Source organism: Danio rerio, chromosome 1 (assembly GCF_052040795.2).
Source record: "Danio rerio strain M-AB ecotype USA chromosome 1, GRCz13ab, whole genome shotgun sequence".
Taxonomy (NCBI): Eukaryota; Metazoa; Chordata; class Actinopteri; order Cypriniformes; family Danionidae; genus Danio; species Danio rerio.
This window is the reverse complement of record NC_141021.1, coordinates 20360499-20388480: the sequence shown is the minus strand read 5'-3', so window position 1 is coordinate 20388480 and position 27982 is coordinate 20360499. Positions and strand designations below refer to the sequence as shown.

Here is a 27982-nt window from a genome sequence, read left to right as displayed (position 1 = left end):
GGGATGGGGCGTGACGTCACCGCTCTAGCGCTGCGGAGGCTGAACGTCGAAACCGAAACCCCCTTTGCGAGATTCGCTGCATCTATACCTGATTTGCGTTCAAAAATGCCTGCTTAATTATTTCATAGTAGGAGCAAACATGCCTTAAGAAAAGGAGTAGGTTTGAAACTTTAGTAACCATAAAAAGTACGCCAGGTGGATGCCTTTCTACTCCAGGAAGCCGCAGCCTACGGCCTGAAGGAGGAAGAGGACGCGGTCAGTTTGAAATGTGAGTATTAAACCAAAGACAGTTCTTTGTGTTAAACTCGTATTTGTTGAGCTACTGTACAGTGCACTGTAGAATTGCTGAGGGTGTAAAGAGGCTTTAAATTATAGTCTATTTCATTTCGCTGTAAATGTTGACTGTGTAATGTTACGGTCTCCAATCAGCACATATAAAGTAACGTTTCAAAGGTAAAAAAGATTATTATCAAATGTCTGACAGAAAAATGTGAAGTATTGCAGATCACAAGACTAAACAGACATCTGAGTGAGTGATGTATTTGTGCTGATGTAGAATCTGCTGTCAATTGACTGTTGCCAATACTGTTTAAATTAGATACATGTATTCTTACTAAAAGAGAATAAAGGGTCATTTGTTTAATCTGTGCATCAGTATATAGTTGATCACTTGAGTAAGGTTTGTGTTACATCAGCAACTACACCAACATGTTATTTGAGCATGTGAATCACAGAGGTGATTTATTCTAGTCTTTATGTTACAGGGAGGCTTTTATTGAGTACAGTACAGAAACTACAAAAACATATTTTACATTTACTATTTATTATTAGTTATTGTATTTTCAAACAGTGTTTACATTAGCTTTCTGTTTACTGGTGTGTGTGTGCTTTTTCTGCAGAGCTGAATCGATGACATCCTGATAGCAGCAATACAATTAAGGTACGTTTTCATTGCTTCATTTTTTAAAACCACTTATAGTTGTACAGTTTGATGTTAGTTTAAATATAACTATGTTAGTGATCAGTATTCATACCTAGGATAACAATTCTTGTTTTACGAAAGGTAACTTGGCTTGCTTGCCCTAATGTCATGTTTGCTATTTAGTCTTATCACATAATATGATTAAACTATTTAATTCATAAGCTATATTTATTTTAGAAAAATGGCAGACCAGGGTGCATCCAATGCATTGAGGTGAAGTTGGTTTTATAGTTGCACATTCTGACTTTCTTCTTAATAATTTAATTTCAGAAAAAGATTTTCAAATTCTATATAGGGAAATCATATTAGCAGCCAATGACTATCAAAATACAGCACTGTCCACAGTCAAATAAATATTAGTTCTAATGTTGTTTTGAAGTCATTCAGACCAAATATTTAAAGTACCATGGTAAACAATATAGGGACCATTAAAATGTTTAAATGCAAATATAAACCATCTTTACCTTAATAACTAACGCTACCATGTTTTATGATTCATTTTACACCCCAAAAAATGTATGTTTACTTAACATTTTTACCAAGAATGTATTGCTAGTAATGATAAATGTGGACAATTAACTAAGTAAATCTACTAGTAGTCACTAGACAATGCATCTTATTTTCTTACATTTCTGTTAAACAATGGAAATGCATACAATATTGAAAGTATTATCCTTATTTATTGAAAACAAACAGAAACATAATTATATTAATAAAAGAATGAATATGAGTAATCATGACAAATAAATACAAGTCACCAACACATGAAACCAAGCTTTATTCTAACAGTGATGTATTACAGACAGAAGCCCATGTTTTGCTGTATCTCCACACAGCTGGGCCAGTTCTTCAGATGATCAGAGGGACTTCGCCATCATCACATCCCTCATTGCTGCAGTCAGACTGAAACAGGACGGTGATGCATGGCAGTCCATGCCCGAGATACGGATGATGAAGAGACCACAGCAACATCTGGTCCAGATGAGGACACAAGGGCATGTGGACTGATGCAGGGTCTCGTTCAGTTCACTACAGGAGAACAGGAGTGGCTAAACTCAGTCTAGAACTGCTGCTGTCTTGCAGAGTTTAGTTGAAGTTGACTCTAAACTCTGCAGGACACCAGCTGTCCAGAACTGAGTTTGGGCACCCCTGAATTACAGCATTTCCAAGATGCTGCTGCATGTGGACTTCTTTACCCTCACCACACACACCAATCTGCAGATATTTCAGATCAAACAAAACATAAAAAACATTCAAAAAACAATGTCATTTTACTGTACAATGTGTCATTTGATTTCTGTAGTGCTAGTAATAAAATTATCCTACCTCTTATTTTGGATTCTTTTTTCCTCAAATGTGTTAGTTCCCTTGTCTACAGGTCCAGCTCTATCACAACAGCTCTGCAGAAAAAGCACACACACAACATTAATCAGAAAGCTGATGTAATCACTGTTTGAAAATACAATAACTAATAATAATAATAAATAGCAAATGTAAAATATGTTTTTTTATTTTCTGTACTGTACTCAATAAAAGCCTCCCTGTAACATAGAGACTAGAATAAATCACCTCTGTCATCAGGCCCGGCTCCAGCTTGGAACTTTAGGGTGGGCAAATTAAAAAAATAAACAAATATATATATATATATATATATATATATATATATATATATATATATATTATAGTATTCTCTGTCATTCTGATAAAGCAAACTAACTTTTATTTTAAAACTAGTATTTGTACTGCAGATTCTATTTATGTCACTGTTTGCTTGCTTACGTGATGTTTCCAAGTTTTGCAAGAAAACTCCAGAAAAACATGTTGCTCTCCATGAACTATATGGGTGATTCTGTAGTTGCAGGTACATTTAGTGACCAAAGCCATCCTTTTTTCAGCTTTTAAAAAAAATTGTTACATTACATTGTTACATTTTTGATTATTTATTTATAAAATGTGTTCATCATTTTCAAAGATCACATTACCAAAAATCACGATTTCTTGATTTACAAATTAGCCAGTACATATTTCCATCATGCAAAAATAATTTATTTTGCTTTTCTTTAAAGAAAAATTCACCAATATTTTAATTTTAAATGTTTAAACTGTAAACTGTCAATGCTATTATTATCACAATTACAAAAGGAAAACTGAATATTTCATTAATCACATATTTTACAAATAAAAAAATATTTTAAGCCTGATTTCATTAGTATCATGTGATCTTTGCAGTTATAGCAAGTAAAAGGTTTTGCTAAAAAGTTGTAAAACTAAATTACTGTCAATTCAGTTTAAATTTAGTAACTACACATTACGATTTTTCTTGCTATGATTTATTATTATTTCTAAACATTACTAAAGTCATCCATGACAGAGTTGACAAACAATATAAAACTTTTTATTCCCTAAAACATTTAATCATTTGTACAGCAAAAGCTGAATTATAAAAATTAAATATGTTTTAACTTTAGTGTTGGAATTTACAACCTTAAGATGATACCTTTAAAGAACTTCAACATTCCATACTATTTTCTATAATTTGTCATTTAAAAAAAAATCTTAATGTTGTTATTATTATTTAATGCACCAGAGCCAATATAGACATTAATATTTTTTTATAACTAACAAACAAATTTTTGAATAGCAGATTTTCTTTGCATATTAGCCTACTTATTAGTGATAGCTAATACAGTATCATTTATAGCCTATCAAAAAAAATCTAATTTATTTCGCATATAACATGTTTTAATAAACACACACATGGCGTTTCATGTGCTTTATCATGGCGCTCTGTGTGCGTCGACCTGCTCCCTGAAACATCTTGAATTATCAAGATTTATTCTATTCATTATTGAATTCTGAATTTTTAATATTGTATTGCACTATTGTTGAGCACAGCAGTGAACAGTAACAGTTTAAGATATCTTGTGTATGATTTTGACGTTTTTCCCTTATCAGTTAAAAAGTCCAATAACAGAGAGATCACATATGATAATTTGAGAGATTTAAAGGGGAAAAAAGACAACACGTCAATCGATAGCACGTTACACGGCTTTCGTATCTAATAAATCGAGTCAGTGATATTGAAATGAGTTCAGTTACTAACATCTCCAAATTTACAGATGAGGTACACACAGCAGCGCGCGTCAAGAGAAGAGCGCGCATTTAGAGAGAGCAAAGCGAAAGCAAGATTATGTGTGGATATGTGTCTATATAAAATATTGATGTTTTTGACACAAACTGCAACAAAGTGCTTTGCACTGGTGTTTGAATTGTGTATGTTGCACTTTGCACGAACTTTACTACTGAAACTGCCTGTGATCTGTCCGTTTCTGTGCGTCATTAACAGACTAATTAATATTTGCTCTTTCCGTGAGAAAAATGCTATAATGTTTAAGCGGGCCCAATACATCTCCTGATTATCTCACAGTGCTGTTTAACTGTTTGTGTTCTTTAAGACTTTCTATTGTATGAAATACGACTGCATGAACTGATATTAAAGGGAGGTGCATTTGGTAATGCGCGTTCAGACGCGTGATGCGCACAGAAATCTGCGCTCTATGCTGAATTACTTTCTCTTTCATCTTTTGCAGCCTGAATTGATTAAAATTATTAAAACTAATATTTTTTATATTTAAATCTAATATTTAATTTAATATTTAATTAATATTTATCTAATATTTTAATCAAGATTGTAAATGAGTCTGGCTTGCCAAAACGTGTTTTTTTGAAGCTCACGCGGTCACAAATCCTCAAGTGATCAACTATATACTGATGCACAGATTAAACAAATGACCCTTTATTCTCTTTTAGTAAGAATACATGTATCTAATTTAAACAGTATTGGCAACAGTCAATTGACAGCAGATTCTACATCAGCACAAATACATCACTCACTCAGATGTCTGTTTAGTCTTGTGATCTGCAATACTTCACATTTTTCTGTCAGACATTTGATAATAATCTTTTTTACCTTTGAAACGTTACTTTATATGTGCTGATTGGAGACCGTAACATTACACAGTCAACATTTACAGCGAAATGAAATAGACTATAATTTAAAGCCTCTTTACACCCTCAGCAATTCTACAGTGCACTGTACAGTAGCTCAACAAATACGAGTTTAACACAAAGAACTGTCTTTGGTTTAATACTCACATTTCAAACTGACCGCGTCCTCTTCCTCCTTCAGGCCGTAGGCTGCGGCTTCCTGGAGTAGAAAGGCATCCACCTGGCGTACTTTTTATGGTTACTAAAGTTTCAAACCTACTCCTTTTCTTAAGGCATGTTTGCTCCTACTATGAAATAATTAAGCAGGCATTTTCGAACGCAAATCAGGTATAGATGCAGCGAATCTCGCAAAGGGGGTTTCGGTTTCGACGTTCAGCCTCCGCAGCGCTAGAGCGGTGACGTCACGCCCCATCCCCTATTGGCTGAATTTCTCTGAGAGCCCACGTTTTGGTTGGCAGATACACAAGTAACTTTTGCACCAAATGTCACAGTGATTTTTGGTGCAGAAGAGCGAGAGAGCGAAATGTAGATTTGCAAGTGAAAAACAGCGCTTGAGACTCGTAGCGGCAGATTTGAGCAGTTGCAGGAACATATTTGTGTTCGTGCTTAGAAAAAAAATAATCAAACATTCTACACACGTTCAGCTCTCTTTGTGCGGATACACATTCTAATCTACAGATGTGCAAGTTTTGTCTGTGACTTCACATTTCTGGATGCAGGTGTGTGAATGTGTTTTGCACCATATTCACTGCAACAATAGTAGCAAAGAACATGAGCGGATGAGTTTCTGCATTTGTGATTCGTCCGATGGGATTTGTGCACCTGTACTGAAGAATTTGTGCAGGTGTAAATGTTGCGTTGTGTTTGTTGGAGACAAAAAATACCTACACATTTGCAAATTTGCTCTGCGAGTACAAATTTACTGATACGCATTTGCAAATTTGCTCTGCGAGTACAAATTTACTGATACACATGTGTGGCTATTTTTTACAACTACAAATGACACTTTTACAGCTGCTTGGGAGTTTTGCACCAAAAATACCTTCATAGACATCTCTTTTAACCAATAAAACTTCACGTTATTTGCCATTTGCTTTACAAAATTGGAAAACGGGAAATGAGACTAAAATCAGCACACAGGCTCTCAAGCAAGGGCGTATTCGCCTTTGATACTGGTGGGGACCGACTTTGACATCGACCAAATGTTAATGTAACTTCACTTTTAAAATGTAAAGTCTTCCGTTTACTGAGGGCTTATTTGCGCATAATCACTTACACCGCATCTGAACACCTTTTTGTCAGTATAATAATGACATTTATTCACTTTAAGCTAAAAGATGAGTTTACATGTTCTTTTCTTTCTCTGAACATGCAAACAGAACAGCACGTTCAATTTGCACTTTAAAAAAGCTTAAATAAATTAATTAATTAATCCAATATAATTAGTCATAAAACAACATTAAATAAAGCATGTCTTATGGTGCAAAGTTAAAGTAAATTTAAATAATTTGCAGAATGCAGACTTCTGGAAAGGGGGAGTCATATGACACAATAACCTTTTTATCTCGATTGTTGTTTTTTCGTAATCGTTGTGGAGGCCAAAAAAGAAACATTTTTTTTATTATTAATTGCACATCCATGGTTCCTATTATAGTAGACTTAGTGAACCTGACTTCAATTTTCACTCACACTTTTCTTTAAAATATGTCCATGTCTCACCTGAGTCTTGCACAGTAATCCTGACTGGAATATTTCAACAAAGAATTATTTTATTTTAGAGGCGATTAAATTATTGGGGGACATTTTAATAACTGTGGATATTTGTGTGGACACGTCCCCTCCGTCCATGCTAATTCCACACCCTTGCTCTCAAGGCACGATGGTATGGAGGACGAAACCTGCAAAAACAATAAATAAATAAACACGCAAATATATAAATAAATGAGTAAATAAATCCACAAATCTCTGCATAAATAAAGAAATATACAAATAAAGAAATAAATGTATATAAAAATCCACAAATTCTTGCATAAATAATTATTTCAATAATGAATAGTGCGGGCAGGTAATCAGATAAATAACATGAATGTTGGGGGAATAAGAAAATGCTAAACTGAAGGTTTATTTACCCCCTTTCAAATGTTTATTCATGCTCTTTAGCATGTTGACTTGAGAAAAAGCTAAATACGAAACTATCAAGAAATGAATAAACGTTTGAAGGGGGAAATAAACCTTTACTTTTCACCCCAACATTTGTGTAATTTTGTATACATTTTATACACATTTATTTGCATTGATTTATTTATTATTTTATTTATAGAGGGATTTATTTTAAGAATGACAAAGTACTTTTAGGGATACATTATCCATATTGTTTATGTGTATCTGTCAGTGTCGTTCAGTACAATGAGTTGAGAGTTTTATATCTGTTTTCTAGGTTGATGTTAGTAAGTTTTTACGGAGGACAGAGAGGAAAACCTGTACCAATTCCTGAAGGCAGTGATGATAGTGACAGCATTGCATGGGAATGTCGCAACAAGTTTGTTATCAAAGTCAGCCATTCGTATTCATTTTCCTACACCAGTTTAGGAGATGCGTCTTGCCATAGCAGAGGAGCTGCACTCTCCAGGTTACTACTTCAAGCAAATGATTTCCTTTAACACATCGTCCAGCAAACCTTTACTCAGTTCAACAAGAGATGAACTCATCACTGAACTGCACAGAGAAAGAAATGTGGTATATACATTTTTTTTGTTTGCTATTAAGTAGTTACACTTAAAAAAAAGTATGTATGGTAATTCTGTGTTATGGATAACATTCTGTGCTTTTATGCCAACAAACCTATTGCATTTGTAACACCTGCATACATACATTTATGTGGCAAAAAAGTATATATCAAGCTCTGTTTTTCATAGGTGTTTCACATTTACTCACACTTAAGTGGTTTTAAACTTAAATTATTTTCTTTATTCTGTTGAATTTTGAACAGAAAATGTTGGAAAAAGCAGCCATTGACATCCATAATAGGAAGAATATACTACAGAACTCAATGGCTGCTGCTTTTTTTAGTATACGTTTATGTTTGGCAGAAGAAATAAAAAAAAGATTTGAAAAGCAAATGATGACCATTTTTATTTTGGGTGAAGTATATTCATTCATTTTCTTCTACTTATCCGGGGCCGGGTCATGGGGGCAGCAGTCTCAGGAGAGAACCCCAGACTTTTCTCTCCCCAGACACTTCCTCCAGTTCCTCCAGACGGATTACGGGGCGTTTCCAGGCCAGCCAAGAGACATAGTCCCTCCAGCGTGTCCTAGGTCTTCACATAGGTCTCCTCCCGGTGGGACATGCCTGGAACACCTGCCAAGGTAGGCATCCAAAACAGATTGCCCGAGCCACCTCAGCTGACTTCTCTCGATGTGGAGAAGCAGCGACTCAACTCCGATCCCTGCCACGCTGCGAAGGAAACTCATTTCAGCCGCTTGTATCCAAGATCTTATCCTTTCGGTCATGACCTAAATCTCATGATCATAGGTGAAAGTAGGAACGTAGATTGACAGATAAATCAAGAGCTTTGCCTTTCAGCTGAGCATTGACCGTATTACTGCTGCACCGATCCGCCTTTAATCTCACTTTCCATCCTTCCCCAACCTGTGAACAAAACCCAAACATACTTGAACTCCTAAACCTAGGATAAAGACTTTTCTCCATCCTGGAGTTGGCAAGCCACCTGTTTCCAGTGGAGCACCATGACCTCGGACTTCGAGGGGCTGATTCTCATCCCAGCCGTGTCACATTCAGAAGCAAACAGCTCCAGTCCATGCTGAAGGTCCATGTCGGATTAAGCCAACAGAACAACATCATCGGTGAATAACAATCATTTCTATGGTCCCTAAATCGGACCCCCTCCAGCCCAGGGTTAGAGTTTTAGGCCCAGGGCTGCACTTAGAAATTCTGTCCATAAAAATGGAAGGTGGTGAACTATCCCCTTAATTTTAATTACCCAATAAAATGTAACAATATGGCATCTGAATAATTGTATTCTTTTTGAGTGATATTTGAAATGTTACGCTTGAAAATTTTAGTGTATTTCTTGTTTCCAAGTTAATCAATTCAATCAAAATGCAACTTTAGTCAGCATTCATTCAGTGGTCATGCTACACAAAGAAAATGAGGCAAGAAATGCAAGCCTGTGCAAATTTGGAGTTTGGTGAACTCTGACCTGCAATTACATATTATGTGAAGACGTGCAGTCAGGAGAAGATCAGTGTGATCTTTAGCAAAAAGAAAGAAATCTGAATGTGAATCTGCAGAATTTTTGCACATGTTATATGCTGAATTGTGCTTTTGTAGAAATGTCAAGTGTAATGTCATCCTTATAATCCACTACAGCATCCATAGCACCTTCTTTTGCTTTAAGTCTACAGTTTGAAACAACAGTCAAAATGTTTGAGCGTTTTATTTTAAATGTTTGAGCGTTTTATTTGAAGTGGATGGTAACAAGAGGACAGAAAGATGTGAAGGATTTAATTTCTTTCAATTTGTTATTCTCTGAAATCCTGACTATCCTTTGAAATCCTTTCCTTTATAAAGTGTTTATAGCAGTAACTTGGGACAAATGGCTGTGCAATATTTATAATCTACTACAATAAAATCACAATTGCTTATTTAATAATGTGTGAGGAGACATTACCAAGGATGTTTTTCAAAAAGCAAAAGCAAAAAAAAAAAAAAAAAGCGCTTTGTATTAACTGCCATATGACATCTATCACAACTTAGCAATAATGCAATTATATTTATCCCTTATTATTAATATGATTATCCAATTTAAATGGTTAGTTCACCCAAAAATACAAATTCTGCTAATAACTACTCACCCTCAAGTTGTACCAAACCCTTTGTTAATCTTCAAAACACACGTAAAATATTTTAGATTTAATCGGAGCTCTCTCATCCTAAGTAGACAGTGAAGTCCAGAAAACATCCTCAAAACAGTCCATTTTTCTTCATGTGGTTCAATCAGAATATTGTTATTAAGCTACATGAATATTTTCGACATAAAACAAAATCAATGACTTTATTTAATAGTTTCTTCTCCTCAGCGTCAGTATAGGCTGTGTTAATTTCAAGCACTGTGAATCTCGAATACACCCGTGTGGGTATACATCAATGCACAGTGCTCATAAATGTGCACAATATACTGACACTGATGAGAAATACTAATAAATGAAGTCATATTTTTTGTCTTAAGTGCCCCCCAAAATTTTTTCCTATACCTTCATAATATTCCGACTGATCCACTGAAGACATGTGGAATGTTTTTTGGTTCTATAGTTTTTGAATTGCTGCTGTCAGCTCACAGATTTCATCCAAAACATCTTATTTTTTTGTTCTTAAGATGAAAGAACGCCTCACGAGTTTGGAATTACATGAGTGGGAGTAATTGAGCATTTTCATTTTTTGGGTGAAATAACAGTTTAATAATATACACAAGTCTGCAAACACACCCAAATATTTCCCAAATATCGGTTTGTGACCACTTGCAAATGTAATTTACGTTTTATACAACAGTTCTGTGAGGTTAAGAGTAATTAAGTAACAAGCTTTTGTTTTGTTTGTCAATAAAAAATTGCTTAAAAGCCAGAAAACGGCACATTTGTGCTTCCCAGAGCAAGACTTGTTTTATTTAGATTTTCCTCGGAATAAAATGTTTGACTTCATCATTTGTGCCAATGATTCAGTGAACTATTCATTTGAACAAATACAAAATAGTTTGAAAGAATGAATAAATTGATTAAAATCAATTATTAATAAATTTTGTAACATCTAAAATAAATAAATAAAGCCCACACACCCAAAGCACATTCTGCTGTAAGCGTTTCCTTTGTCTTTTACGTTAGAAATGAATACAAAATCAAAGTAAATCAACTGTCATTTCGGGGTGGAAAATTCATTTAAAGTAAAAGCTCACCCAAAAATAAATATTCTGTCAACATTTACTCGCTTCACTTGTCAAGTACACATTTGAGGCTTTTACTTCTGTTCGGAACAAAAGAAGATATTTTGAAGAATGTTGAGGGGAAAAAAAATCTGTAACCATCGACTTCCATAGTATTTGTTTATCATCTCTTGTGTTCAACAGAAGACAACTTAAAGTTTGCAACCACCTGTGAGTAAATGGCGAGTACATTTTTATGTTGTGGGGGAACTTCCACTTTAAACCAGCCGACAGACTTGAAAATGTAGACATCAGAGATGAAGAGATGAGAAAAGAATGGAAAAAGTAAAGAACAGAAAAGGTCAAAGAAGAGAATACATTTATTACCGAGCCACCCTTTAAAATCCATAAGACTGGGAATAGGGGTCAGAGACAAGAAAAAAAACAAAAACATTTGCACTACTTAATAAAGCATTACTAGTAATATCTCTCATAATAATAATAAAAAGTACAAATGTTTGTTAAAAATTTTTATATCAAGCCTTCAAATGATTTTGGTTACAGATATTATACATATGAAACTACAACATGTTAAATGATACAATTGTATTTTAATGGTAAGAATTAAAACAACCAATAAACAAACGCAAGAGAATTCATAAGCTCTCTTATTGGTTTCTGCAAAACAAAAGAATACGGGGAGAGAGAAGAAAAAAAAAAAACATAAATAGTAAAACTGAGGTAACTGCTATTGTACCAAGCAGGGAAAAACAAAACAAAAAACCTCCTATAACACAGAATGACGATGGTTAAGTAAGAGTAATGCACGTCTGTTTTTGCAAAGAATAAAGAATTCATAAGTTCGTGGTCGTCATGAATTCGATTATGACACTAAAGCGGACAACACTGGAGAATGGTTTAAAGGCATCTCTCATTAAGACACTGCAGGCTCTGAGACTAAAATCACACAAGTATATGACACTTTCTACACCAGTCATAGAGCCCACGTCATGCCACGCAGAGGCAGTTATATCCATTCATAATGACAACAATGCAGGACGTAAAACCATCATACAGCATACATAAAAACAAACCAACAAACAAACAAACAAACAAACACCCCCTTTTGGGTCGTAACGCATCTCAGGCATTCATTATAAAGTAACGCACATGGCTATGAATGGCTATAACAGCCTTATTGAGGCTGTATGAGTGGGTGCACTGGAAGGCAGTTTGAGTACAGCAATAAAAAAAAGAAGCTAACTGTATAGTGAGGGCAGTGACTAAACGACAAGAAACCGTTTACTAAAACCAGGAGCCTTTAGGGAATGATACTAACAACATTGCAATCTGTATTAGCCTTTTTTAGTCTGCAAACATTGCAAACAATATGATAACAACTCCTCTTTGAATGGGCATGTACGCATATTTTTGCTCTGATTACTACATTTTAAAGCATGCAAAATCAAATAATGCTGTGTTTATCTACTAGGTTAGCTGGTGAATGGATCACTTCTTAGGCAAAAACTGATATCTGATCTTGGCCTTAAAAATGATGAATTGCTATTTTTGGATACATAGGGTTAAGTTCATCTCAAAATGAAATCCTGTCATCATTTGCAGACACTTACGTTGTTCTAATGTTTATTTGGAACATGAAGACATTTTAATCCAAGCAGATTTCTGCTCCTCCATTGACAGTTCACTCAAAAACCCAGACGCATTAGGAGACCCGTTAATATCAATATAAATGGAGCCGTTTAATTTAAGTCTTTGAAGAAAACATGATCACTTTATACAATCAGCAGAAATAAATTAGACTTTTATTTGCATATAACTGTTGATCAGTAGACAATTCTGCAGCAATAAAATTTGGTCAAATTTGGAAGCACTAAAATTAATGTGTGTGTGTGTGTCATGCGATATGCAAATAACCCCCTTCAAAAAAATCCCTTCATTGTATAATTTTTAAATCGAATTAAACGTTATATTTCCAGGTATGGATTATTGTTTTGACCGTTTCACGAATGGTTTATATTAAACTTTGAAATGTCAGAACTGAAAGCTTTCATATTTCATTAAAAATATCCTCTTATGAGTTTAAAAGAAGAAGGTCTTACAAGTGTGAAACAACATAAGGGAGAGTAAATGATGAGGAATTTACATTTCAGAAAAATGTTGACTTTTATTCGCATATAAATGTTGATCAGTAGACAATTTTGCAGCATTAAACTTGGTTTAACTTGGAGCCACTGAAATTAATTTGTGCCTGTCATGCGATACGCAAATAACAGCAAAAAAATATTAATTTATAGTTTAATGTTCATATTTAAAAAAGTATTTAAAAATTTGAATAAAACCTTAAATTTGCAGGTATGGATTATTGTTTTGATCGCTTCACGAATGGTTTAAATTAAACTTTGAAATGTCAGAACTGAAAGCTTTCATGTTTCATTAAAATGTGTTTCAAAGATGAAGGTCTTACTGGTCTGAAACAACATAAGAGAGAGTTAATGAGGAATTTATATTTCAGAAAAATGTAGACTTTTATTCGCAAATAAACGTTGATCAGGAGACAATTTTGCAGCATTAAAATTTAGTCAAATTTGAAGCTATTCAAAATTAATTATTTGTGTGTCATGCAATATGCAGATAACAGCTAAAATAGTCAATTATTATATAATGTTCATATCTTTCCAAAAAAATATAATTAAACCTTATATTTAATGGGTATGTATTACTTTTTTGAACGTTTCACGAATGATTTAAAGCAAACTTTAATTGTCAAAACTGAAAGCTTTCATACATCATTAAAAATATCTTCTAATGAGTTGCAAAAATGAAGGTCTTACGGTTGTGAAACAACATAAGGGAGAGTAAATGATGAGCAATTTACATTTCTGGACAATTAGACTTTTATTTGCATATAAACGTTAATCAGGAGACAATTTTGCAGCTTTAAAATTGGGTCAAATTAGGAACTGCTGAAATTAATGCGTGTCACGCGATATGCAAATAACGCACAAAAATATTTATTTATTGTATAATGTTCATAAATTTCAAAAATATATAATAAAGCCTTACATTTACAAGTATGGATTATTGTTTCACGAATGATTTAAAGCAAACATGTCAGAAATGAAAGCTTTCATATAGCATCAAATTTATCTTCTAATGTGTTTCAAACATGACAGAAGGTCTTACAGGTCTGAAACAACACAAGACTAATTTAATGATGACAGAATTTACATGTCAGGACCAAACTAAACCCTAACAGCAAATATAACAGCCACCAACTCATAAAAATGGACACTATGGAGTTTTAAGTGCTAAAAGTGGTGATTTCTACATGATCAATCTGCAGGTCTGGCTAATAAATGGAGTAACAGTTTTTTTTTTTTATATGAAGATAGCAAAAACGTGAAAGATTTCAAACAAAACTGGGAAAAAAATGAAGGCTGCAGCAGTATAAATCTAATAAGTAACTCAAAAATATTCCACTGCCCTCTAAACCAATCACATGTCATGTCAGTGCGCATCGTCAGCCAATCCCAGACGAGAATAAAAGTGAGAGTGAAAAGCCAGTGTTCTGTACCACACATATGGGATAAATAACAAACAACTGATTCTCTAATAATACACACACACACACACTCTCTCTCACACACACAAATCACACACACACACACACACACCTCACAGTTTTCCAATTCTATGCTAAATCATAATTGAGCAGGAACCACCCAAAAAGCCCGTTTTTCTGTATAGATAGAATTTGAGTCGCAAACTTTTCCTCCATTTTTGGAAAAAGACAGTCTTCCATAATTGCATTTTTTTCCTATTTTTTCTTTTTTAAAGTTGTAATTTGTCCCTCTATATTGATACATACATACATATTTATATATAGCTATATTTGTTGGTAAAATATAAAAGCCCATGCTCACAACATTAACCTTCGAAAAGAGACCACCACACCACAGTGTGCTCACATAGCCGGGAATGTTAGTGCACATACACGCTCACTCATTCACACAAGACTGCAACATACCAACACTCACCCCCAAAAGGGGAGAACTAAACTATATATATTTATATATTTAAAAAAAAAGAAACCAAAGAAAAACAATATCAGAACCAGAACATAACCAGAATGATAATATGAACCATAATCTTTGGACTTCCACTCAAAGAATTAGTGATCAAACAACCGAAGGGACGTCTGTGTGTGCGTATGTGTGTGTGTTTATCTTTCAGTGAGTCTGATATTCGCCAATGAATATCAAACAATTTTTTTAATGAACAAAGTTTTGGCGAATCATTTGCAGCAGTCATCTGTGTGCGAGGAGTAATTATGCATGTGGAAGTTAACTGAATATAACAGGAGAATGACAGAAGTGTTTAGTGTGTGTGTGTGTTTATGTGTGTGTGTGTGTTTGGGGAGCAGCATCACTCAGAATCCCGCTGGACTTCAGATGCATCCGCTCGGCAAATAGGACAGGTTCTGTTAGCCTGGAAGACAAGAGAAGGACAGAAGTGTCACAGAAGTGAAGGAAAAGCAAGGAGGTCAGTTGAGGGATATTTATTGTTTGTATTTTTTATTTTCATCTACATTGTTAGTGTTGCAACTTTTTTTCCTCATATTGACCTGTTTTTGCAATGTGGAAGTGTGATCGTTAGGAAAAGTTACCATCTGAATATTGTTCCATATTTTAATCTTATATGTTGTATTAGGCCTATTGTTTTGTTAATTTCTGCACTGACACCTCGACAGAAAGATAAACGTTGATCTGCTTTATGATCTGACTGCAGTCCCGGTGTTGAGACGAGAAAAGCTCCCCTGTGGTAAAATGCACACACCCCCTTCTTAGACTTAGCATTCTTAGGCCGTACTCACACTAGGTACGGTTGCCTCGAACCGGGCCAAAGCACGCTTGTCCCCCCCCTCCCGTCTCCCCCGACGGCCCGCGCTCACACCACAAACGGGCTTCGGCACGCTTACGTCTTCGCTGCTGCGCTGTTCAGTGAGAAGCACTCTCTCACTCAGCAGCACAGTGGAGATTTCTCTAGTTATATCGTTTCAGTCGTTTGATATGCCGTCAAATATTTCGCCAAACAGTCCTTAGGGATGCGGGGACACGCAGTCAGATATTTCGCCGTACAGATCCGCCACTTTTGGCGCTCATAAACAATCATAAAGCTCTCGTGCTCCAGGAATGAGGAGGTCTGCTGAAGGCGCGCAGCTGTCGTGAAGTGAGGTGTTTGCCTCTTTAATAAACGACGGCAGTTTGCGTTCACTGAACAGTAAGAATGATTAATAAATCTATATGAAACAGTCCCTTAAAAGTCACGTCTCGATTTCAGTTTCGGGCTTTGGCGCGTTTTGCACTCACACACAAGCGTGTGTGAGCCCAAGTGAACCGCGCTCAGGCACACCTCTTCTAACCAGGCCAGGGCCGGCCAAGTGAACCGTGCTTGAGCCCGATTCAGCGCACTCAAACTTCTCAAACGATCCAGGAAACGGGCCCGGGCACGGTACGGATGGCATAGTGTTCAATCACTGTCATTAGTTCTTATAATTCTGTTATTTTAAAAAAAATCAAATTAGGTTAATATAAGTACATTTCAGAGGGGTGCAATTGCTAGGCACAACACTGGTTCATCTGTTATTTCTCTCTATAATTTAAGCCCTATAACGCAAAATTCTAGTCAATAATTATATTTTAATCATATATAAAATGTGATGCATTTTGGAAACAGGAGATGAGCCCCTGGTCTAACGCGCCACCTGGCTTTAGAAACCAGACTTACTTTTAGTAATTATTTGGGTAGCACACATATTTTGAATGCCTTTGTCAGATTTCTAATGATCTAGATTATTTGCAAGATTAATCTAAATAAAAATAAATTTATCTTTGCCCACCTATAATATATATATATACACACACACACACACAACACAGATGTACACACATACATATATATATATGAGAAGCTTTTGAAATGTCTGAATTAATAAATGCATTGGGGTTCATTTTGTACATCTATACCCTTAATTTCAGTTTACAAAACGTTAGATTTATCTATCAATACTGCTTTGGATATCAGGGCTGTGTTAAGAAGCACTGATATAAATGGGTATACAGTACCACCACTACATTAATGCTCAGTTTGAATAATAATAATTGATTTATTTAATCTGCTTGCTTACCTTAAGCCATTTATCGACACACTTGGCATGGAATTCGTGATTACAGGGCAGTACTCTCAACAGCTGACGAGACTCGAAATCACACATGCACACTACACACCTGCAGGGGGAAAAAAGAGAGAAAAGGTTTAATATTTCCAACATTAAAATAGTTAAAATGCATTAAAATAAAAAATAAAATAAATAAATAGAAAATAGAAATGTATATTTAATGTATACTATGTATGATTCTACAATTGTGGGTAAATGTTCCTGGATAAAACAAAAACTTTGAACCATTTTTAATAACAACACAAAGTATATCAAGTAAAATCTAAAAATAACGTTTAATGTGCATTCAGGGACATTAAAGACCCCCACTAATACCCATTTCTGACTGTCTCTGCCTCCTAAATCACACATTCAAGCTTACATTCAATGTAAAATCAGTCTAATTAATTATCTTTTTTGTGTTTACGAAGTTAAACATTAGCATAAAGCATATACTGTCTGTATTGTTCGTCATTTTGATAAATAAATAAATAAATAAATAAATAAATGAATAAATAAATAAATAAATAGAAACGTGTCAGTCCCTCATTTCAGGTCAACTCTGTTACATCAGTTTTCAAAAGACAAAGCAATCTTTAAAGCACTGATAGAAAAAGCATGCGACTTGCTGCAGTGATGTCACTTCCTCTGGCGGGAAACTCTGGAAGGCCTTGAGGCATGTCAGTATTCTTCTCATTAAATTGTACAAAACCAATAGAAGATTACTTATATCAACTCTGTTATGGTGAACATCTATAAGTATATACAATTCTGTTTTAGACATGCCATGTGGTATCTGCTTTGAGGTTAGCATCTTGAGCTAAAGCAGAAAATGATGGAAAATGTCAACTCTGTTAGTGGTTTTACAAGTTTGACAATAATCAACCATTAGCAACAGAATCAAATGCAGATTTTTTAAATTGTAATTATTTGTAGTCTAACAATTCTTAAGGTCACAAAAGACTCAAATACTAATTAGTTTGCAGTAATGGTGTGTTACACTCACAAAGTCTGCTCAGACTGATGGTTGCTGGGGTTGAATCTGTAGGAAGGCAGCTGTTCGATATCGGCTTTTGTCAAACCTCTAGGCTTGGCTTCTCCAAGACGCTCGGCCAGGTTTAACAGAGCCTAGTGAAACACAAGAACAAACGTATGTAAGACCCAGTAGGGGATTGGTCTTTAAACATATCATTAAGAACAGTCTCCTGAAATGATTATAGCCTCTCACCTCATAATTCTCAACCTCTCCATCATCTACATCCAGCTCTAGGCTAATGGCGGGACCCACTGCTGTTGGCTGGACTGGAAGAACAGATCTGACCAACCAAAAAAACAAAAATAAAGATAAATAAATAAAAAACTGTGTCAAAAACACAACTGGAAAAGTTTTATATACACAACCTACTGAAAGAGAGTACATTTGCATTTGCTTTTAGCCTTTTATTTACTATTTATTTATACAGGTATGCTTTATGTAGCACAATTTCACAATGCTTGAGTCATTGTTTGTACTTTATATTTTTGTTTATGAATTTATTTATGTATTTTATTGTATATTTACTAATTTATCTTGACATGGGCATCACAATTACACTGGACAATCAAATGCATTTGTTTAAGTGTTTTAGCAGACTTGCTAATTCTCAACACCTGTCCACGGAAGGCTTGAAATAAAATGAAAATAAAATAGATCCTAGAGATGTAACAATTCACCTGACTCGCGATTCACGATACTAATCTTACGATTTAGTCCCGATTTTAAGGTGAAAAGCTTTTTTCTAAAATGCTGCACATTTTTTTGCAAAATAATACATTTTCTGCCATAGGTAAACTGCAATTTTAATAGCAAATTAATATAAACAAACTAAAACTGTGATTGTGCTGGGATATTATATTTTTAAAAAGAAATATCAGCATATCTATGTTTTCTAGCATAAGCTGCGGTCTTTCACTGGGAACTGAGATGACTAGTGTGGAGAGGTAAGCCTTTCCTAAACCACAGAGCTGTGTGTACAGAGATGGTCAGTAGACCCTCTGCTGGCACAAAAACTGATAAAATTTTAATATGAAATTTGAACTGATATGATTTTTCCAGATTTTTTCTTTTAGTCAGGGCAAGTTTTAAATGTTAGTAAACGGTTAAATATTTTGAGTATGTCATCACTGAAGACATGAGTGATGATAATGATATGTACAGGGAACATCGAAAGTTATATGTTCAAGCAAATATGCTAGTGAGAAAGTTTTATTTGTGTTTGGAGCAGGTTGAGGCTCTGTAGAAGTTATTGCAGTTCTTTATACACAGTAATACACAGTGTGGTATCATTTTAAAAAAAGAGAGTCTCCATAAGCTGCAGATTGCATACAATGATTGTTTAAGGATTCTTCTTAAAAAAAACATAGAAGGTGTAGAGCAAGACAATTATTTTGTAATATAGGAGTTCGATCATTTTTTTCTTTGATGAGAAATTTGATCTATAAGTTTATATGTTATACGATTGGAGATGGGCATTTTAAAGTTATTGATAAATCCCAGGCTTACTGAGGTGCGTTTTCAATCACCTTTAATGAAACATTGGCATACCTGTTTTTAAGGTATATTGTGTGGTTTGTATTGTTTTGTTTGTTTGTCTTTTGTACTATTGGACCTAGTGTCTGGAATAAAGAGAATTCAAATAATAAAAATAATATAAATATACATTCAAAAATGGGTATCAGAATTGATACATTTTTCATCAAATTGATACATTTTTCATAAATCATTACATTTTACTTCATATTTTGAAATGATACAAATCTAATTTCATTTTCTATTATTATTTGTAAAATATCAGTATAAAAAAACAACAGAAATTGTCTAATTAGCTTATTAATGACTGACTTTAGCTTTGTGAAATGCATGTTTTATCTCATATTTTGAAATTACAAATTCCACTTTCATTTTATTTTTTTTAATACTTGAAAAATGTGGGAAGAAAAATATGAAATCTGTATTGTGGCTGATTGGTTTGTTTTGAAAAAATAAAATAAATCATATTGCGCCTTTAATACATCACTAAGCACAAAGCTCTGGTGTAGGCGAGTATGTGTAACTCACAGGAAGTAGGGCAGCAGACTAGGGTGGTAAGGAGGTGGCGGTACGGCCTGCTGAGAGCGGTAGCGTCTGCCTGTGATTCGCCGTGGCATGAAGTGAGGATACGGCTGGACAGAACGCACAGAAAAACATAAGATTCATTAACTTGTTTAGATTGTATTGAGCAGAAGTGATGAAGGATGAAGGTCACTCACCATTCCAAACAGCTCCTGGTGCAGGGGTTCATGGGAGAGGAACTGCAATGGGGTGGAAGGGGGCAGAGGACTAGGATGGCCTGAATGAGGATAGTTAAACCCTCCGCCTACCGACAGGTGATCCCCCAACAACTCCACTTCATTTTCTATCCTCTGCAATGGCTATTATTAATTAAAAAACAAAACACATAATTAGTCTTTTAGTTTGTTGGCATATGCATTTGGTTTTCTTTTAGTGCAGCAGAAGTTTAATATTAAAAACACAGAAACACAAATATTAAATTGTTTAATAGCTAACATAACAATAACACTTAATAGCTGCTCAAATACTTTTTCACTTGATATTGCTTCTATAGTACCAAAAAATAAAAATAAAAATAAAATCGCATATTAAAATAATAGTATAGTTTATAAATGACATTTACAAAAAAAAAAATACAAAAATATTCAGCAACAATAAGTAAAGCCAAAAGTAACATTAAAGGTTTATAATGTAAAAAAAGTTGACTCCAACTCCAAACTCCAAGAAAATGTAGACAAATTATTTATGTTTTCTCAAAAAAAAAAAAATTGAATAAAATAAAAATTCTAAAAAGTTTTCAGAATTCATGAGAAATAAAGTTTTAGCTGTAACTTTCAGCTTTGAAAGCTGAAAATGTAACTTTGGGTTGATGGCGTGGATTTTCTAAAGGATGTCTGTTTCAGGATGAAGTATCACATGTCTTTTCTTATGTCTTTATGATTATTAATAAAGTTACAAGTTTAAGGGCCTAGATGTCCAAACTCAGTCCTGGAGGGCCGGTGTCCTGCAGATTTGAACTCTAACTTGCCTCGACACACCTACAAGGATGTTTCTAGAAAGCCTAGTAGGAGCTTGATTAGCTATCCCAGGTGTATCTGATTGGGGTTGGAACTAAACTTTGCAGGACACCGGCCCTCCAGAACCGAGTTTGCACATGCCTGGCCTAGATTACATGATGACCTTAATGTCATGCCACTTTAAAATAAAACTGGAATATTAATGTGTGTGTGTGATTGCTTTTCTGTATGCCAAATGATTCATTTCCTCAGGATCTACCAAGCCAGGTCAGAGGTAATTGAGACCTGGACACTCAAAGAATTGGAAACAACTGTTTCCTGTGTTCTCTGCCATTTTATGTGTTAGTAAAAGTCAATTCCTTTGTATGCAAGCTGCCAGTTTGGATGTAGATTATACCAGTTTTTAACCAGTTTTGATAAGACTGCTGAGAGTACACTCAGCCTTGAGTAAGAAACGGAATGTACTTTGTGTGAGTAATCTATTCATTTTTGGATCATTTCACAGGTCTGGGATCAGCTCTGAAGTGGCTGTCTGACGTTTGTATGCTTAAGATATTGAGATACTGTATATACACACACATGGAAATTTTCCACATATATGGAATATATTTCACACCTATATGTACTGTATGACACAGTTAATGATGTCATGTAGGAGTATAGTTGTTGATGCTTTGAGATTGTAAGCAGAGCGGCCTACGAACTCATTTGCAAGTGTTGAAGTTGGCTTATGCTGATGACACTGCAAACTATCTTCAGTAAACTTTCTTTTTGATTGAATATCTGACTGCAGGTCTTCTTCATCTGACAGACTGGTCACTTTTGGGTTAAAACTGTAAAAATCCCCACAGGGTCACAGTAGCAAATATTATGTAGCTTAAAAAAAAACAAAAACAAAAAAAACCCACTATTTTAAATAATAATAAATGAGACAAAAACACAGCTTTGCTCTGTAAATGTAAAAATGTATAATGTATACATGAATAATAACCATAGAAAAATTTTTTATTTGAATGATATTTTACAAAAACATATAATGCTCACAGATCGGGACTGTTGCGCTTGGAAGGGTAAGAACTGTCCCGGAGTAGGAAGGTGTGGCGACAGATGTGGAGGATGAAGCAGGAAGGGTGGATCACTGGATAGAAGAGAGGGGAATGCGTACGGCACTGGCAAATGCTGCACCGAACAGGCCGGCAACATCTGTATTTCAAACACAAACACTTATTAAAACATTTTATTAAAACACTTATTAAAACATTTTACAAACACTTATTAAAACATTTTCAAAAACAAATGTGCACCCTTTAAAAAGACTTTCAAACCTCTATTTTTATTTTTAAATATTTTTAGTTTTAAAAAGCAGTCAGTACTGTTATATAAATAAATACAAGTACATGTTTGACTATGGATGTCTATGGTTTTCAACATTCTTCAAAATATCTCACTATAAGGTAAGTAAACGGGTGCAAATGTCTATTCTTGGGTGTACAGTCCCATTAAAAATATATATTTAACAACTTTCTACCACTAGAGGGCAGCAGATCCAAACATACCACATGTGCTCGCAAAAACCAATTAATGCTACGCCTCTTCACACTCTAGTATGTACTTACCGGAGGCGGTACGCTGCAGATTGGATAGTGTTGCTGTCCGCTGAACACCACAGAACAGGCAGGCACCTGCTGTTGAGAAGAGCATGCTGGGAGATGCTGTCCCGTACAGAGAGGAGCAGGCAGACCATGGGGCGGTACTGGAGAAACTGTATACGAGACTGGCACCGTACCCTGAGGAAGCTAACACATAAAAAATAAAATAAAAAATAAAAAAACATAAATAAAATGATTAAGTTAAATGTGTTTGATTTAGTGTTAAATGGTCATAAACTTCCTTTTTAAATGTCAATATATTTAAAATGTAAAATATTTGATCCCCTGCCCTTATTTGATCCCTCTCATCAGAACACACCATCTTAATAGGAATGACCGATTACAAACTCTGAGGTAAATGCCAACTACTATGATTGGCTAACAGATTAGTATATTTAAATTTATATAATCATTTTGAAATGAGATTAGGTCCTACAGTTTGAATGGACAGCTGTGTCCAATTCTACATATATGTTTGAGCGTGTATATCCCTTAAATGTGGACTCAACTAGTCAAAAACACTTAAATACTATAATCTGACAAAGTAGTAGTGAACATACTACAAATAGGTATACTTGTGCAGTGTGACCTTACTGTTAGATCCAATAAAGTCAACATAGCATTATATTTCTGAAAATGCAGAGTCAAATTGTGCCTTGTTTGAAAACAAATTCAATATTAAAATAAAGTGAACAAAAAGAGTTTGTCCCTCTTTCCTAATGTTTGGATCAGAACTGTTATTCCACAGTAAGGCATGGCATTTTATTGTTTGGTATACGCATAAACCTGTGTTTGGGTCTCTCAATATTTACCTGCTGCATATGCAAATCAGTGGGCGGAGTTAAACAAACAGAACTGTATAAGCAGGTGGTTCATTTACAATGTTGTGTAATAAGTGTCGCATTCTACAGCCTACCATAATGTCCAAATGGTTTTGATATAAGCCACTTTCAGACTTGTTTCAGAAGTTTTGAGTTCTGAAACTTAAAGGATATTTTTTTTGTACAATAACTTCTCATATGCAAAAGAACGATGAAGGAAATTTAGATCTCATAGTTGATGCCCACTTTAAATTCTGCATGAACCAGAAGTTGCTGAAACTTATTTCAGGATGTTGATGTAACTGAAGTGAAATAATGATTTGTGCATAATTACCTTGTAGCAAACTAACGGTAAGAAAGGTGTTATGAATATTGTGGGAGAATCAGTGTTGCCAGATTTATACATTTTTAACCATACAGCAACCAACACCCGCAGTCACAGAACCACAACATAAACGGATCACATCAAAACACTGCACCCCTCTCATTTCACACAGTATTACAGTGTGTTTTACTTTTGAAATGGGGTAAAAAAAGTCATCCCATTTGGTGTTTTAAATTCTTTTGAAAATAATTAAGTGCTGCTTGTCAATCAGACAACGCTTTGTTGTCAATCGCTGAAAAAAATATTGATAAAAGCATCATGATAAATCAATGTGAGTTTAACTGCAGGGACTGTGTGATGGGGAGTCAGATTTGTTCGGGAGTCTGATTTTGATACAACTTTCCTCCACCTCCTTTTGCGGTTTGTGCTATGCACTGGTCACTACTAACTGAATGGAGTAGGAGCACAGAGTTATGTTTTGTTCAATAAGATTTACGCTTCAAAACCGAGGCGAAATTGTGTCAACCCACCCACCTTTACCCGCACAAAATCAAAACCGCAAAAACTGGGTGGAAACCATCCAATCTGGCAACACTGGGAAGAATACATCAAACTGATGACATCATAGAAGAACCGCCATGCCAAACACGATGGAAAATGATCAGACTTTGATTAAAGATTACCAAAACAAACATTTTTTCACCAAATCAACATGAATGGATTAATTGTTCACCTAGAGAACACAAATGTTTGCTAGCAATATAAACATTGTAAATTTTGACTAATGCGTGACGCACAAACTGAAAAAGTTGATTTATATTATCAATCGGTTTAATCTTGTTAACTCAAAACCACAATAGGGCACCTCTGGCCCCTGTTATGAGCCCACAGAGAGCCTCTAACCTGCTCGTGGAGGTCCATGACCATGGCGCCCTGCTGCGGCGGGTGGAGTAGTCGTGGGGAGAGCGTGGGGGGGTGGAAGGCCCGGGGCTCATCAAGACCGGGTGGAGGGTGGGATGGAGGCTGGCCGTAGGGATGAAGAGAATGCGGGTGAGGAGGGTGGCGGTAGTTTTCATCCTGCCCCCCACCTGGTGAACCGTGAGGGGGATGGTGCCTTGACAGACGGTCTCGACGGCCACGCTGACGCCGCACTGGAGGACTGAACAAGAGAAAGACACGGTTATTTAAAACAGAGATTTATATAATATAATGTCTACACACAATGCTTATTTATATAAAAGTTTTTAAAAAAAGCCTTCATTAAATGCAATATTTACAGTTGAAGTCAAAATTATTAGAATTTCCTATTTAAATGTTTCCCAAATGATGTTTAACAGAGCAAGGAATTATTCAAAGTATTTTCTATAATATCTTTTCTTCTGGCAAAAGACTTATTTGTTTTATTTCAGCTAGAATAAAAGCTGTTTTAAATAGTTTTGAAACCATTTTAAGGTACCCCTGGAGCAATTTTTTTGTTGTCTACAGAACAAACAATTGCTACACAATGACTTGCCTAATTACCCTGACTTGCCTAGTTAACCTATAAATGCCACTTTAAGCTGTATATAAGTGTCTTGAGAATTATCTAGTAAAATATTATTTAGTGTCATCATGACAAAGATAAAACAAAACAGTTAGAAGAAAAGAGTTATTAAAAATATTAAGCTTCGATTTGAAAAAGTCTTTGTTAAACAGAAACTGGGGAAAATAGAAAACAGTTGGCTAATAATTCAGGAGGGCTAATAAATCTGTCTTCAACTGTATATATTATAAACAAAAAGACCTAGGAGATTTATATAATACAAAATAATATAATACAATAAAAACACATAAATAATATAAAATCATGTAAATTATCTAAATGTCTGCGCAAAATGAATGCAGACATTATTTAAAAAAAGGCATTTTCATAGATTAATAATATATAATAATACTGCATTTCTAATTATATAAAAAAAAAAGTTTAGAAATATCTCAGACTGTAATGATATATAACCAAACATATATAATAATGTATTTATTTGTTGAATTAAATGTCTTTTGATATTCAATTATATAATAGAAAATAAAAACAGGCTTGATTTATTAAATTCAACGCTTATACATGTCTTTCCCATTATTTGTATTGCCACTGTAAAGTCACAGAGCATACCTGCGTCTGTGTCGTGCAGGTGTGTGGCAGCGTTCGGGATGGTAGTGTGGATGTGGATAGGGGTGTGGCCTGCGACTGGGCGGAAGCTCCCATGGTCTGATGGGTGGAGAGGGTGTGGATGGAGGCGCAGAGGTAAACTCCAGAACTGACTGCTGGGAAAGACGCTGTCTCTTCGGACTCGGAGAATCCTCCGTCTGAAGGGCAAAACACATTAGATTAATCATTTATTTCATATTTGCAAACCCCACACAATTTAACTACTTCACTGCTTAAGCATCATGACACTGCAGCATTTTAATGCAGTAAAAACATGTTCAAATACAACTTTAGACGTCAGACTCTTGATTTGATTTGAAAAAAGATAAATGGACTATATTTTCTGAGTGATTTCTTTAGATTAAAAGCCGCTTAAACAAATGTGCTCAATATTTCCACATGGGTTAATTAAATATTAACTTGTTAATAAAATATTAACCATAACATAATTCACAATATATTACATAATAGAACTATTATAACCAAATATTGATCACTGTGGCAATAGCAATACAAATGTACTTACTAATAACACTACATTATACATAATTACAAGCAACTAACACAAGGCAAGTTTATTTATATAGCACATTTCATACACAGTGGCAATTCAAAGTGCTTTACATAAACAGGAATAAAAGAGACAAGAATAAAAAAAATTAAAATATAAAAACTGATTAAAATGTGTTAAAATAGCTTATAAAAGAATGGAACAGAAAAGAAAGACATAATAATGTGGTCTGTCAGACGTAGCACAGTACTCATTCAGAAAAGGCACAGCTAAACAGATGTGTTTTCAGTCTTAAATTGAATGTGCCTAATGTTGGAGCACATCTGATCATTTCTGAAAGCTGATTCCAGCAGCAGGGGGCGCAGTAGCTGAAGGTGGATTCACCCTGCTTTGACTGAACTCTTGGAATTTCTAATTTATTTGATCCTAAAGATCTGAGTGATCAGTGAGCATGTCTGTAATGTATTGAGGTCCTAGGCCATTTAGTGATTTATAGACAAGTAATGATAGTTCAATGATAGTTCACACCCAGATTCTTGACCTTATTTTTTGTTGTTTGACCTTTAAAGCCAAGGTACGCATTCACCTTGAGAACCTCATCTCTGTTCCCAAATGCAATGACTTTAGTTTTCTCTTTGTTTAACTGAAGAAAGCTTTGGCACATCCAACTGTTGATCAATGCATTGGTAGAGAGTGTCAATTGGGCTGAAGTCATCAGGCAGTAAGGCAGTAGATCTGAGTGTCATCAGCATAGCTGTGGTAGGAGATTTGGTTCTCTCTCATTATTTGGCTCAGTTGGAGCATGTAAAGGTTGAACAATAATACTAATTTTATAGCAAAATCATGTTCATTAATATAACTACTAACAATTACTGTAATAAAATTTACCTAAAACGGTGTAAGCAACAAACAACAACAACAAATTGTAGCAATCTAATATTGCTTACTGCCCTAAAGAACAAATAAAGATATCTTGTTTGAGATTTTTTTGGGAGTTGGATGTTACGTCAGTAGTAGTAATAATGATGATAATAATAATAATAATTAGTATTATTTATAATATTAAAGTAAAAATAATGTTTACTGATACAATAAAATCAAAATCACCACAAAAGGCATACTTTATGTAACTTTATTTTCCCACTATATGATCACCCTTTGTGTTTGAACAGTTTTGTACATATGCTATCTGTTTTTGCCCATTGAGAGCACAAGCA

General features: G+C 34.8%; 1 protein-coding gene and 2 long non-coding RNA genes across 4 annotated transcripts in view; 1 reads left to right on the top strand and 2 right to left on the bottom strand.

Annotated features, from left to right (window-relative positions):
* The first annotated feature begins 12 nt into the window (after window positions 1-12).
* LOC147846790 (uncharacterized) lies at window positions 13-2314 on the top strand. Of its 2 annotated transcripts, none has more exons than XR_015476511.1 (3): window positions 13-268; window positions 900-940; window positions 1785-2314. It is a non-coding gene; the product is annotated as an uncharacterized LOC147846790 (long non-coding RNA). The 2 variants fall into 2 exon arrangements; XR_015476510.1 differs by having other exon boundaries at window positions 173-268; window positions 1819-2314.
* On the bottom strand, window positions 1742-5393 carry LOC147846789 (uncharacterized). Its single transcript, XR_015476509.1, has 3 exons — window positions 5138-5393; window positions 2309-2382; window positions 1742-2197 (listed from the first exon to the last, which is right to left on the bottom strand). It is a non-coding gene; the product is annotated as an uncharacterized LOC147846789 (long non-coding RNA).
* A 5895-nt stretch (window positions 5394-11288) lies between these two features.
* rnf38 (ring finger protein 38) overlaps window positions 11289-27982 on the bottom strand; it is a 65981-nt gene continuing 49287 nt past the window's right edge. Inside the window, exons 4-13 of the mRNA XM_087237067.1 lie at window positions 26219-26412; window positions 24970-25225; window positions 22888-23067; window positions 22316-22474; window positions 20453-20614; window positions 20262-20365; window positions 18393-18480; window positions 18171-18292; window positions 17135-17234; window positions 11289-15435 (exon numbers count right to left, since the gene is read on the bottom strand). Of these exons, the coding sequence (XP_087093193.1) occupies window positions 15373-15435; window positions 17135-17234; window positions 18171-18292; window positions 18393-18480; window positions 20262-20365; window positions 20453-20614; window positions 22316-22474; window positions 22888-23067; window positions 24970-25225; window positions 26219-26412 (1428 nt within the window). The 3' untranslated portion in view covers window positions 11289-15372. The remainder of the gene's footprint in view (window positions 15436-17134; window positions 17235-18170; window positions 18293-18392; window positions 18481-20261; window positions 20366-20452; window positions 20615-22315; window positions 22475-22887; window positions 23068-24969; window positions 25226-26218; window positions 26413-27982) is intronic.